Source organism: Tauraco erythrolophus, chromosome 14 (genome assembly GCF_009769465.1).
Source record: "Tauraco erythrolophus isolate bTauEry1 chromosome 14, bTauEry1.pri, whole genome shotgun sequence".
Classification (NCBI taxonomy): Eukaryota; Metazoa; Chordata; class Aves; order Musophagiformes; family Musophagidae; genus Tauraco; species Tauraco erythrolophus.
Genome location: NC_141478.1, coordinates 2,877,338 through 2,892,523, shown reverse-complemented (window position 1 = coordinate 2,892,523; position 15,186 = coordinate 2,877,338). Strand labels below are relative to the sequence as shown.

General features: G+C 42.7%; 1 protein-coding gene across 1 annotated transcript in view; it reads right to left on the bottom strand.

Annotated features, from left to right (window-relative positions):
- The window catches only part of MEGF11 (multiple EGF like domains 11), a 211,939-nt gene that overhangs the window by 58,410 nt on the left and 138,343 nt on the right, over window positions 1–15,186 (bottom strand). Inside the window, 1 exon segment of the mRNA XM_086620149.1 lies at window positions 726–846. Coding sequence (XP_086476275.1) covers window positions 726–846 — 121 coding nt within the window.

The window sequence follows — 15,186 nt, the reverse complement described above, 5'->3', positions numbered from 1 at the left end:
ACAGCCACATCCTGCAGCCCCATGGCAGCTCAGGGGACAAGGACACCTGCACATGGCTGCAGTGTCCCAGTGCCAGGGTACAGCAAGGATGGGGACCTGAGGAAGGCAACAAGGGCAGACAGCCAGAGCCCACCCCACAGTCCCCAAGCGTAGGGCTGGCAGCCGGGATCGGCTGGGAGCCCAGATCACCGGGAAAGCCTCCGGGAAAGAGAGCAGTCCAAGGTCAAGACAAGCAGGCAGTCTGCAGGTCAGGGTCAGGTCTGGAGAGGATAACGATGGCCGGACACAGCACAGTGCAAGGGGTTAAAGCCAAGAGAGGCAGGAGGCTGCCTCTGCTCCCTTGCTCAGCTGTATCACTCTAGGCAGGGAGGGGAGAACAGGGGCTCTCGAGTCCTGGAGAAATGGGGCAGCAAAGGGAGAGAGAAAAAACCCCATCAGTCTGGGGATTGCTTTGCATTTCCTCTGGAGAGGAGTGGTGGCTCTGCTAGCACACTTAGTTCTGTGACCTGTTTTTGCAGCAGAACAGTTGAGTCTGGCCCCTGTTCAGGGCAGAGACAAAACATACAGTCAAGCCCCTGTTGAGCTTTGATACTTGGGCAGACTGTTGAATCACCGACAGGCACAAGAAAATAGTGGAGTTACTGACTGCACAGCTGTGCCACTTGAAAACGGGAGAAGCATCGATGCCAAATTGCAGCCAATTGTTAAATCTGAATTTTGTTTACCTTCTTTGCAATAGCACAGACCATCCACAGGGGAACACGCCCCATCATTTTTGCAATTACAAACCGACGAGCAATTGGTTCCGTAGGTTCCTGCCATGCAGGTAATGGTGCAGTCATCTCCCTGCAAACCAAAAAAAGTCAGAGTCAGCTACAGAAATCTGAATTGCAGGAAATTCCCATCTCTGCACAGGGAGGCTTTCTCTTTCGAAACAGTGAGCGGAGTGTTATGAGTTGATTGCTGAGTCTTCAGCACTTGAGCAGTCACTGCTGCTTCCCATGATTATGATGCAATTAGTGCTTTGATTGACTTGGAGGAAAGGGACAAGTTTCTGGCGTTCATTCAGCAGGAGGTGGGGAAGTTACAAAAACAAACCTCCTAGAACAGATGTTAGATCATTAAGCAAAACATCACTTACGAAACACTAATCACAAAATATACAGTCTGAAGCCGTGCAAAGATTGCTCTGCATTTCTTGGAAAATATATGCTAAGAATAGGGTTGTTAAAAAGCTACAGGATCTCGTACGTGCTCATTTTCCACGGACTGGCAGAGGGGAAAACTACATGGCAGGTGCATTAGACCTTTTTGATGCGTAGCTGGTACCTGCATTTGGTTTTAATTAATTTGCAGGAAACTGTCTTTAGGAAGAACACACAACAAGGAATGATGTGTATGTCAGAGAGGAGGCACACACGGCAGAACATAGAAACAGTCTTTGTCCTATTTCTGCTTTAAGTGTGGGGAAAGTGAGGCAAAGGAGGGTAAACACTTCTGTGTTACAGAAATAGAGAATATTTCAACAGTAAATTACGGTAGGCTGTATGCACTGAGTAGCTTGTGTGGCTGAAAGGAGAGACACAGTTCTTACTAATATTGTTTCTCTGACAGAGCAAGGGAATTAAAAGGTGAGCACAATTCCTTTAAACCTACTTACTGAGTCCCATACTCGGGTCTACACACGTTAGCATATAAAAGGCATTTTTGCTCCTTTTTCTTCTATATGTAGTCCTGACTTTCACATCACAAACTAGCTCCTAAATTTACTTCTTCAGTGAGTTAAACTTTAATAATTTAGTTCCGTGTCAGAGAAAGCTATCCTACTCCAAAGTTAAATAGTAACTACATTGCACAGTGTGACCTATACCATAGCTCAGGGGAAAAGATATTGGTCAAAATGTATTTTTGCAGGTGAGAGGCTTCACTGTTTGATAGGAGGATCCATTTATCAGGAGATAAATGCACAAAATGTCAGCTTCCCTATGCCACGGCAAGTACCTCCAGGAGCCTGTATATCACAGCATCAGACACTGAGACAGTAAAAGGAAATATGAACAGCTTTCTGAGCACCATAAACCCCCATATGCTTGCTGTAGCAGTTCTGCCTAGCACCAGTATGACTCATCCTATTTTATCCTAAAAACTTTGGTTTAGGAGGAAGTAAAAGAAACGGTTAAAATACATACCGTTCAGAAGTAAATCCTACAAGTCTCTGATTTTTGAGTGAAAGCAGTGTTTGTACAAGATGTTATCTTTGACCTTGGTGGAGGTAAAACACGTTCCCCTGAAAAGGCCTGGCAATAAAAGGTGCTGCCTTGACAGCCAGAACATCCAAAGCACGCTGCCCCTCATTACCCTGCCAGCATGCCCGCAGAATGAGCTACAGGAACCCGGAGCCGAGCAGGACGGCAGAGGGGCAGTCAGTCTCCACGCCTAATCAATCCTCTGCCTTTCTCCTGCGTGTGACAATTAGACAGCCAATTAGTGCCACTTAGAAAGCCCTATCTTGTGCGAACAAAACTCCCAACTCGTTTCATGTACAACACAGAACTGCTGCTACGGCTAATCATTTCTCTGACAACTGACCTTATCTGGATTTGAACCAGTGATCTAGAAGTGGAGGAAAATTCCTTTGGAAAGGAACAAGTAGAACGGAGTGATGCGGAGCTAAAACATCCCCTTGGGAACCAGATTAACTCAACCAGCATCTGGACCACGAGCAGAAGCAGAAGGTGGGTTTCCAGTTCCTCAGCTGACTCCCAGTGACCGCAGACGAGCTCGTGCCATGCGGCAGGAGAGGTCGGTGCCGATTCACTGGTTTTCTGTAGGCTTGGTCTGCGTGGAGGGCAGTCAGCCACAGACCCTTCAGGCATCCCGAAGAAAAGGTACTGTAGACAAGCTAAACATCAGGCTGTTCCATCTTTATTCAAGATGCCTTTGAGTTTTGGCATTTACTTTAATATACTGCACTTTATGGACTGACAGAGGTTGGTCATTCTGGCTGTCCACCTTACAGGTGCTTACTTTGCAAACAAACCTCCACTGGAAAAATAACTGGCTTAATGAGATTTCTACCCCTAGGTTTGACAAGCGAGACCTTCAGAGCTCTCTGAGCGACAACTGCCAAATACACTTAACTTCTTAATTACATAAGAGGAAAATGCACTTGAACTACAGCACCGGCTCTGAGATTTTATTAATTATAAATGCACACCCCGTTATTAACATTTTGAACTTGATTTGGGAGAATGACCTATGAAATTAAATGCATTCAGGTACTGTTCAAGATATGTAAATTCCACCTCCCTCTCACCACCTGCCCGAGTGAATAATGCCATGGTAAACGTCTATCCAGTTGTTAATGAGTTATATATTCTAGTAAACTGATTTCAAACGTTGCATGTTGAATCTTCATTCTTGCAATCTGGTACTTTATATTTCTATCTTATTTAGTAAAATTAATCAACAGCTGTGCTCCTTATGTTGATTATTCTTTTTTCTATTAAGATCAGGAGGTTAATGAGAGTAGTGAAATGCCTGGATGTGGTATACATGATAGGAAGGAGTAGCTAATTCAGCCAAACATATACCCCTGAAAATGTTAAAGCTATATTAAGAAATTTAGCTATAAATAACTTGGTATTTTACATCTCTATTTTCCAAGTCAAAATGATTCATATGGACATCACAAACTTTCAAAAGTGCTTCATTTTCTTCATCGTTTTCACATAAAAGCCTAGTTTATCAAAATATGCCCCTGAAATCTATCCAATGTATTATTTCCTGATTTCAAGGGTCAAACCTGACTCTAACATAATCAATGGAAAAACTCTCTTTACAGGACGTGGGACCAGGGCCAGCTCGGCGTGTGAAGCAGCACGTTTCCACCTTCTGCCTTGCATTACACCTTCCCAGGCCCCGATCCGTGAAATGGCACCTCAGCACAACCAAAGACAAAGTGTCCCACACCTCCACACAGCTGCTCAGAAGCTGACAGAAGTGAGCCCTTTTTTTTTTTTTTTCTCTTAAAATCCAAATCTGATGGGAGCATCCCAACACGGCAAAGATACAGGTGGGGTATCTGTGATCCCTGAGACCCTAAAAAGCCAGCTTTGAATCAAAATGAACGGTGGCAGTCATGTAACTCCCTTATGACCTTCCATGCCTTTAAGAACTTCAGAAAAACTAACTAATTGTTGCTGAAACTAAATGACAGACCTTTCTAGCACCACGAGAGGTTTGGGCATGCAGCTCTTGTTATTGTTAATTCTCCCCTATGGATTGAGGGTTAGGTCCAAGGAACCAAACTCCATTAATAACTCAGGCTGCCAGCTCACATCCATCAGCATCAAATATTAATAGACTCACGAGGGCCAGAGCATACATCTTTCCGGATGGCAGTCAATAATATGTCTTGTTTCTGTTCAGGGAGAGGGGAAGATTTTCTTCCACAAGAATTATTATTGTACAATATTAGTAGAGCTTAAAGACACACTGTTGCCTTAGGTGTTAACCATGTTAGCAAGCTCTGGACACTTCAGAAAGTGTTTTCCCTGGATTAATGTTGCCCTAATAGATTCGGGTTTTTTGTTTCTATTAAAAACACATTCCTGCTGTAAACAATGTCTAACTGCCTTTAAAATCCTTTTCCAGTGTTCAATACAAAGATTTGTATTTATTCCTAAACATTTTGGATCGGGCCTTTAAACTCCTGAAATGCATTTTCAAAGGAAAAAAAAAAATGGTACCCTGGACCATAAGGGGAGTTAATAACCCAGGACTGGTCAACAGCACCCAGCAAAGTCTGCACCCATACCTGCTCTGTCTTGAAGTTTGACTATTTAAGGATGTGAAATTAAGAATTTCAGAAGTAGCTACAACCTACAGGAATAAATTTGCCTTCGAGGGCTAAAGCCTGGTTCTGCTGAAGTCGGTGGCAAAACAGAAAATCAATTTTTCAAGGCCTCCGCAATGCAGAAGGCTAACAGGGCTGTTATTGAACTTGGCCTCAAGTTTGCATGATAAAGACCTATGTGACAGGTTTGCTCGAGTGTTCTTAAGGTTTAATCTGTCAAGGTGCTGCAAATCCTCAACTTTTGTGCAGATTACTGGGGGGGGACTGACAACACTGAAAGGCAGCATATTTGAACCTTTAGTCATCTGTAACGTGACTCCAACTAATCTGCGATTTTTAACACGGTCTCCGATTTCCTCCCCCTCCCACTCCTCGCCTTCTTTTTGTGCCAGATGAATTAGGGGTGCAGCACCTGTCACCAGCACCAGGGAAGCTCAGTTCTCCGAGCTCCCAGCATTAAATGGAAAACAGGGCACGGTGCAGTGCCATACGTATGTAACGACAAACAGATCAGAAAGACAAAACGCAGGTGCTGTTTGTACCAGATGCCTGTGCATCCAGATAAGCTGATTGGTGAGGGTTTAGTACATAAAAGTATATATTTATACATACACACATTGCGTGGCACACCAGTGTGCTGGTACACGGTGCCTGTGCACTGATGCAGATCACAGATACGGGCTGTATATTTACTTATTTAATTGTGACATTTACAATTAACCCAAAGTGGTTCTCCACAAACATTTCCTCAAGGTAAACATATGGTATCCAGCAACACAAACTGTCAGAACAAACTAATTTCCCTAATGGTGTTCCAGTGGAAATTAACGTGCTCTTCATAAGCGTATCGGCAGCAGTAGGAAGCTTTGTACTTTTACTGGTCTTCTCCTCTACCTTAGACTCAAGCAATTTATTCATGACCTTCCTATACAGCATTTTTAGTTTTCCCAGACATAATGATGTCCTCTGGCAGAATTCCTTTCCCCTCTGGGTGTTACTAATTACTCCCTGCAGATGCTATTACTGGTGCTAATGATAAAATGCAGAAAAAAGGTTGGGGAAGGATCTTGTGCCCCCGTACAAGCCAAGTGTTCGGTTTGCAGGTAATCACTGCTGCTAAGAACTGACAAATGTTCCTTTACCCACTTTGTAACGCTGTATGAGGTAGCTGTGCTAGAGTCTGATACACATCTAAAAGCGCACAATGAAACCACTGATGACCTTATTCAGCCTCTTCTTCCCTTTAGCCCTTTTTATAGGAGAAGATGGGGTAGGGTGGAAAGGATGGGAAAGAGCTTTCTTATGTTTAAAAAGTGACTTTACAGCTCGTGACTCATCCAAAGACACAACCATTGGCAGTCCTGAATGTCGAAGTATTTCATGAAATCATAAAGCGCTTCCAAAGCCATCTGCAAAGCTTTCCCCAATCTGCACCTCCGTGGCATCACAGTCCTCTGAGCACACTGTAAAACTTGGCCATGCCATAAGGACCAAGCACAGCTACCTTTGGGAGTGGGAAGAACGTACCGCTCCGCTTCCTGTAATCTTACAAGGATTTACAAACATTTACAAATGGATGTCAGCGTTTTATTTCACCTCTGAATTTGCGCTAATATGCTAATTCATACAGTAAATTTCACAGCAAATGCCAAGTTCGAAATTAGTCAGCCTCATAATAATTCTTAAATTTGGTGTTTGATCAAAAGCATTCAGCAAAACATGCACAGAATCAAAATGGAAACTTTATTTGTTAAAAAGAGATTATTAAGTAAAATTATTATAAATAATTTTAAGTACTTACAGTACTTTATTAAAAACTATTTAATTCATTTTACTGGCTATAGCCAAAGTTTTTGTTATGCAAAAGCAAAGCTGGGAGCACTGACTGTGTGGGGAGTAAAAGTTACCACAGAGTAACTGTGGTTCGTTATTTTCCAAATTGTTTGTACAAAGTCTGGCTGAACTTCGTGGATTACTATTTTATAAACCCACGTATGTTTGCTGTGGCCTGCTACAGGCTGCTGCTAGTGTAACACATAACTACTCCCTGAGTAAAAGCCTCAGAAGAACCTGGGCCAGACTCTCATTTCTGGCCCGTTGTGCCCTTGGACCCTTCATTCCCCCATCTGGGTTCTTCTGTTTCCCATCACAGAGCCTCACAATTGAGCTGAGATACATTAATGGTATATTACTTGGGTTATTTATATTCCAAAAACAGCTCCCAGGGCTGTAGAGTCTTCAGAGCAACAATTATCCATCTATCTTCCCAGAAGGGACATCCCTATCACACTGACTGGGGAAGATTCTGGCCACAGCTTAGAAAAGTCTTTGATTAGGATTTGGCTACCTGGAGAATAATTTGTACCCATCAAGATTGGAGAACTTGAGCAGACTTTGTCTGGACACCACATATCCATAGGTAAAGCTGGAATTAGCTGCACAGAGCTCATAGTTTCCAGCACAGTAAATCCCAACTGCGAGGGATTTACCCTGCAGGATGTAAGGATTTGAGCATCTAAGGAGTCAGGCATCGCGCACTGGCTCAGGATCCTTTCAAACTGGGAATATGGGGCTTGAGCCCTGAGGCCTCGTGTCTGAACATGTCCCTGTCCCCACTAAGTCATGGGAAGGAGGTAAGGGAGCTGAGCTGCACCAACTGATTTAGGTTAGATATACGAAAGAAATTCTTTACATTGAGGGTGGTGAGGCACTGGAACAGGTTGCCCAGAGAAGTTGTGGCTGCCCCATCCCTGGAAGTGTTCAAGGCCAGGTTGGATGAGGCTTTGGGCAACCTGGTGTAGTGGAGGGTGTCCCTGGCCATGGCAGGGGGGTTGGAACTAGATGATCTTTGAGGTCCCTTCCAACCCAAACCATTCTATGATTCCATGACTGCGCTGGAGGCAGCGGAGCTGCCCTGGGTGCCCTCATTCCAGGCACAGAGGGTTTGCTCCATGTGCATCTACCATGTGATCATGTACAGAAAACCCACACGGGCAAACTAACAGACACTGTGTACACAAGGTAGGTCTCATCTTTTGAAGCACAGGGTGCACAGTATCTCACCACTCTCCTGTCCTCCGGCATCTTAGCGCCAACATGCTTCACGCATCCAAAAGGAACAATGCTCTGGCACAACGAAAGTGATGCTGAAGTGGGGCAGTACTCTGTACGAATAAGGGCAGCAAATTCTAGCTTTATGTTTCTTTGCCTCCATGAAATCAAGTGAAAACGAGCACAAATAAAACTTTCATGAAAAAAAAAATTGGATTTTGCATACTAAAACTCAGCAAATCCGAGTTGGATTTCTGTCAGTGAGCACTACTATCTCCCACACCACCAGGGAACACTTTTCTAGTTTGCACTAAAAATATGCCCAATACCAGTCAGTTATCTGCAATTAAAAAAATTCATTTCTACAGTTCAAGCCACATAAATACTGGCATTAAAAAAAAAAAAGAAAGAGAATTCAATAAAGAGAACAGGTGAGAGATAGGACCTCTGCCCCTGCTTCTCGAAAATCAGAGTAGCACTGTTGCTGGCAAAAAAAAATCTAGACCAACTTTACAATGCCCGAATATCTGCCTGGTTTAGTATTTAGGCCTTAACTGCAGAGCACTTTAGTGTCAGCGAGGCAATGAATACAGCATCATATAATTAAATGTATTCACAAGGAAAGTAGTGTGGAGAGTAAAAAAGATGATCATCAACCTCTCAACGAGATTTTTTTTTTTTTATACAGTCAGCACTTTCCACCTAATAAAATATCACAAAACACATTTATCCAGGAGGGATCTCTCCAAAAATAGGAGATTGGATTTAGACTGGGTAAAACAACTCCTACATCATTTCTTCGGGACATTTCATCCGGTGAGATGGCACGTCATACTGGAGAGGACAGCCTCCCCCGGGCAGCCTGGACTGGAGCACGGGCAGCATGGCCACGCACAGTTCAAAACACATGCTGGAGGTCAGTGTTCAGCTGAATCAGACTGGTGCACAGAGCTCGGCCAGCCCCACCAGTTGGCTACGTAAGGGCAAGATACCAAAACAAACTCTAATTCTCTTCACAGTGCAGCTGGGGAGATTTTTTTACGCAGTAGATATTTCAGGTGGAAAAGAAAACATCTATAATACATGGGTTTGGGTTTAGGTTTAGTTAATGGGAAGATATATTATCAAGGCAGGTTATTCATGCCTATAGCAGGAGGATTTCTAATATACATTATGAGGCCAGTTGGATAACCAAGTCCTGTGTTTAGTTAAAGCAATTTAAATCTGGAGTAGGGCCACTTCAGATTTATTCAGGTGAGGCAGGGACCAAACTCTCAGAATATTTAAACTTAACTCTAGGGAAGCCATAGAGTCAAACATCTGTGGGGCTCGTTGCTGCTACTATAATCAACTGTGATCAGCTGCTATTCTAAAATGCTCCAAAACCCATGGTCATATCACAAGTAAATGTCCCCAAAGCTAAAATGGCCCAGGCATAATGTGCATTATTTCAAGTTAGTGGAAAGTACTTACATGCCTAAGTATATACTTGGTACACGTGCTCTTTGTGATGTACTCAACAAGCTCCTCGTGCCCAAACCGTGGGGCAGAAGCCAGCGAGGTATGTCAGAACACAAAATCACAGTCCTTGCATACTACTGGTAAAGAGCAAAAAATCCTGTTTTCTTCTGCTTTTTTAAATGGAGGCGTCTGAATTGGAGTTATCACTGTGGTAAAGGAAACATTTTAACACACTATGTGCAGTTCCCCCATTTTCTTTCCTAGATTTTGGTAGATCAGTGGCTAACAGAAGCCTAAGCCATTTGGAAATACAGAGAAACATTTCAGTGCAGTGCAGCGTACTTCAGAGTGAGAATTCAGAGCTGGCTATGACAATTCTGCACCAGCTATTTTATAGGAGTATCTTTGGAAATCAGAGATAGTTTCTGCTTTGTCCACATAGTCTGAGTGGCACAGTCCAAGATCTACCTTGTAGAACAATTGTGGCAACCTGACTCTTTTGCAATAAAATAATTAAGGCTCTGGCTGACAAGTCTGAAGAGTTCTGAAAAAAGGACATCGCAAAAACTGGAAATAAAAGGTATCATTTATACTTTCAGCCTCTCTGACATCTTCTGGCAAGAAGATCCACAGTTTAATTATAAATACAAAGGAGAAAAATTATCTTTATTTGTATGCTTCAAATCCACTGCCTGATTTTTTAATTGGGAAACTTCTTACGCTGTGATAAATAGCAAACATGCGTTCCTTTCCCTTCCCCCACCGTGTGAGAGACCCCTCACATATCTACCCTCAGTGACCCCTTCTCTAAGCAAAATCATCCCACTCTTATTCTCATTTTATGGGAGCCATTTCACAATTTAATTACGCATTCTGTGAGAAGCACTATCTTTGTCTCCAAACCTGCTGCGCAATCATTTAATTGGTTGCCCCTTGTTCCTGTGTTATTAGAAATAGTAAATAACCATTCCTTGTTCGTGTCCTACGCACCAGCCACAGTTCCATACATCGTATCCCTCCTCAGCCATCTGTTTTCCGAGCTGAGTTCCAGCTTATCAAGTCACTCTTTGTATAGAAGCTATTCCATATAAAAGATGATCTTCCTCACCTTTCGCTACTTCCATTATATCCTTTGTAAGCAGGAATCAGCCAAACTGTACGCAGTAATTTGAGATTTAGATATATTATGGATTTACACAATACCACAAAAATGGTTTTTCCATCCTGTTTTGTTCTCTTCCTGAGCATTCTAACTACTCTATCTGGCGCTCTGGATTTGCTTGGCTTTTGACTGGTGCCGAGCACTCGTTTGAGTTTTTCAGAAAAACATCCACGGTGATTGCCTGATTTCTTTCCCTGAATGGTAAGAATTAAATGAGAACCCACCTTTTGTGTATCTACTTATGTTACTTTCCCATGGTGTATTCCTCTGCAATTCTGAACACCGAATTTCACCCTACCCAGTCATTCAGTAACATGAAACCCTTCCCCAAATGTGCTACCATCTTTATATTGACAATCCCAATAGCTTTGCATTATCTGTACACTTTCTTTTAGGATTCTTCTACAGCTATACTATACAATTAAGGATAATATCCAAGCATAGTCTCAAATCTAAACTTCACTACCACATCTGCACTCACCAGTGTGGTCACCAGCTGAGACCTGCATCTTTCTGTGGCAGAAGCTGCCAAACAAGTTCAATACATCAGAGCATGCCTGAACTCTTGTTCACTCAGACTGGATGGACTGAGTCCAGGAGGAGTTAAACGTGCTGTAGACAGCAGGTATCCTCAGCTGGTCTCTTGCTAAGAGCACTGAAGCCACAGAAGCAGCAATGTGGATGGAAAATATGCAGGTACGGGGCTGATACAACCTGCGGTTGACCTTGGTTCTGAGCTGCATGATCCACATGTGAAAGGATCATAGAATCATAGAATAGAATCATAGAATGGTTAGGGCTGGAAGGGACCTTCAAAGGTCATCTAGTCCAACTCCCCTGCAAGGAACAGGGATATCTCCAACTAGATCAGGTTGCTCAGGGCCTCAGGATCAAAGCAAAAAAAAAAAGGAAGCATCTAGAAAATACAAGATATGTCAATTTTAAGCTAATGGGGTTTGCAGCGTACCTCCTGAAAAGCTGGTAAATAACTCGGCAATCATAAATAGACATCCCCTTCAAACTTTCACAGATATTCCTAAGTCCAAAAACCTAACGCAAGAGAGTTCAAGATCTGGTAAAATTTCAGTTGCTCTTTGGCATAAGAAAACATACCAGGATTTTCTATTTATACATGCCTGATTGTAAAGGATAAAGTCTTTCCCTTTGACAGTATAGTCAGAAAATAAAATGAAAAACTAACCTGTGACTTAAATCCTATACTTAGGTGGTTTTGATGAAGTCAGTTTGCAATTGGAACTCCCAGGAGACTCAGCTACCAACACTTTTATGCATAGATCCACAGATAGTGTGGATAAAGACATATACATTTAGAAGCTTAATAGATGGAAAGAGACACTGCTATTGGCAAGCAGTTTACTCCTCTGCAAAATTCAGATCAAATAACTCAGTCTGAACAGAATATTGAGTTCCACTGATTCTGATTGAGCCTACAGGAACAGAAATGCCATTTGACATAGCCACATCGCCAATTAAGGATAAAATACAGGAAATATGTCAACCAGTAACAAAGGCAGAGGCATTCAGGCTTGCTATATGAAGCTGGTTCCTTTGGACCCATTTATGAAAACTTTGTGGAGTTATTCAGGTAAATAAAACTGCAGCAGAGCCCAGGAGTAAAAGCAAAGATAAGAAGAAAGAGGAGGATAGCTGGGACTTGCTCACAGTTCTTATCAAATTATAGACACTGTGTGAGACTGAGTAAGTTCTCATTAGTAGAGGCAGTTACTGGGATAAACTCCACTCTTGTGTATCTGGGACAATCCTACCAAAGCCAGCAGTTGGGTTCAGGTAAAGTTGGGCTGACAAAGTAGAATTTGAGCTGTCACAGATGATTTCTAGAGCTTGTACACTGATAAGAGAGCATGCAAACAAAATGAAACAGAAGTAGTTCATAAAAGGGTCTGAAAAATTCCATTCAATTCAAAGAAAGGGATGCAGTTTCCACAACTGAGGGAGACTTACTGTGTCTTATGCATCCAGCGACCTTGTTAAATGCTCCAGTACAATAGCTCACCTGCTCAAAAGCATACAACAAATGCCCTGAAGTGAGAGAAGACCCTTCCCTGTGGCTCATGCAGCCAGGCACTGACATGAACACTGTCAGGGTTTAGGAAAACACAGGCTCCTAAATGCTGTGGCTGCCAGTCGTCCAGCAGAAATACCTAATTGGTCAAGACGAGCACTGGGGGGAGAACACCAACGAGCCTAATAGGCAGCAAGCACCTGGTTCATTGAGATAAAAATCAACAGGGGAGTGACTTAGTCTGAAAGCCTGGGAATACACAGGTGGTCTCCCAATAATGATCTTCCCTGTTGGGATCTGAATGTAGGATATCTTCTTCTGTAACACAGCAGAGCCAGAAGAATCCATCTGTGAGTTGTTATTGAAATACTGGTTTTAGCCTGTATCCAGTTTCTTCACACTAAGGTGATGCCCATTGTTTCCTAGTCTATGTGGCAGGGCCATCTCGGAAGAGGATTGACTTTTCAGAAAGGCACCTGCCATTTAAGAAAGATGCAGGACAATCTGGGTGGCTTGCAACACTTGTGAAGGGTGCTGTTCCAAAATCTCTGAGTATCTGTGCTGTTTGTCCCCAGAAAAAGTCCTACAGGGGCTTTGAAATGGATCACACAGCCACACCAGCCAGCTTGACCTGAAGCAATGGTTTGTGAAGGTAAAATGGTAAAATGGCTCAGTCTGCCAGCAAATTTGCCAGCCACTGCTGATAGAAATGGGGTTTGTGATGTACATACTGATCCACAGGGAGCTGGACTGAGACCAAAGTCATTTCGTGCACGCCACTGCACAGCCAAGGGAAGATAATTTTCAATCTGTACTGACCTGGCCTGGATCAGACCTGGTAGCCCAGGGATGCAAAACTTTATAGTCTGTTATTAGTCCCAACGGCCTACAAAAACCTAAAAGTGCAGCCATTTTACACACATAAATATGTACTGTTATACGCATAAGGAAGTGGGTAGGAAAATTCAGAGGTCATCAACGAAAAGGGACATCAAGATGCAATTCAGAAGTAGTTTTCTGGGCTATGAAAATGCAAAAATCGTGATAGGTACAATGATTCCCGACCAGCTCTCTTTGTATGAGGAATGTACAAAAACACTGGGCATGAGATGTTTTGATTTATGTTAATAAGTTCAGACCTTCCAACATAGAATCATGGAATCACTTAGATTGGAAAAGATCCTTTGATCATTGAGTCCAACCACTTCTCCCGGGCTTCCTGTTCTTCTTCCTCTTGTTTCTTCTCCTACTCCTTTTTCCCCTTTTCCTCCTCCTCTTCCTCTTTTCCTTCCAGCTTTTAGTTCTTCTATTCTTTTGCTAAACACTTCCTCCCAATTTTATTCATCTTAGTTCTTTTCCTTATCTTTCACCTTCCTGTGTTCTTCCCCCTGTTCCTCTTTTCCTGTCTCCTTCTCATTCAGTTCTTCCTCCTTTTCTTCAAACTCCTCCTCCTTCACTTCCTCCTACTCTTGCCTTCTGTTTTCTTCTCCTCTTTTGCCTTCTGTTGATGTCTACTCCTCCTCTTCTTCCCTTTTCTTCCTGTTGCCTCCTCTTCTTCCTTCCTTCCAGCTGACAGAAAAACTTCTGCACAACTAAAAAGTGACAGTTCTTTCATTTCAAGAACATTTTTCCAGCTCACCCTTAATTAGACTGTATGGAACAAAGTGGTTTTCGTTGCCTGCTTGAGATTCGTTTCTTGTTCCACATCCACTTGTGAAGTAATTCATAAGCTTAAAAAAAATTATCAGATGAGTTTTCAGACTTATCTCCATCTAGAAGACACCAAGAAAACACAAGTTCAAAGGACAATGAATTCCTCAGAGACCAGGATGAGGAAAGGGTGGATCTAGGATACAGCCATAGTTAGTACAGAGGACCTGATCGTGTTACTGTGACTGTCTCACAATTACTAGCGTTTTCATCTTTATGCACTTTTCAAGCACCACATGAATATGATTTTTAACTTTTCCCATCATAGTTTCCCAGGGCACAGTTACAGTTTCCCTTTTTTATGGTTATTTTAGCTGAATTTCCCATATCCTTGTCTTTCACTTTACCCCTAGACCTAAAACTCACATGGATATCTGTTATCAAAGAGACTGCATTTCCTTCTTGCTGACTTTGACAAAATGATCTTCTCAAAACTACTCGGAACACTTCAAAACTGCTGTATTTTTGCAGTTTCTTCAGCTGCATCCCACTGCTCTCTTTGTATCCAAGCAGGGGCTGTCCCTCTTGTGCTGCTTCTTGGATCACCAGTGATAGTCTTCCTGGGTTGGTTTTGCCTCTGTTGTCTATGTCTCTTTACTTCAAGGGTAGCTGAGGAATTAGTCATGGCTACAGAGGGATATTCCCAAACAACTTAAAATGAAGAACTTCTGAAAAAAATGAGGGGAAACAAAGGAAAAATCAATAAACAGGAAAGAGTTCAAAGGCTTGGAGCACGGGAATAAATTTCTTCCTCGTCATGATGTAATATTCAGGCAAAATCTCTTCCTTTTTAGGGAATGCTATGCATGGTACTTCTAATCTGGTTGTACAGGGAGGAGATTATGTGAATTCGAGGTCCATGAGCCCATCTGAGTGTCCTCTGCTAGCTGGGAGACACGA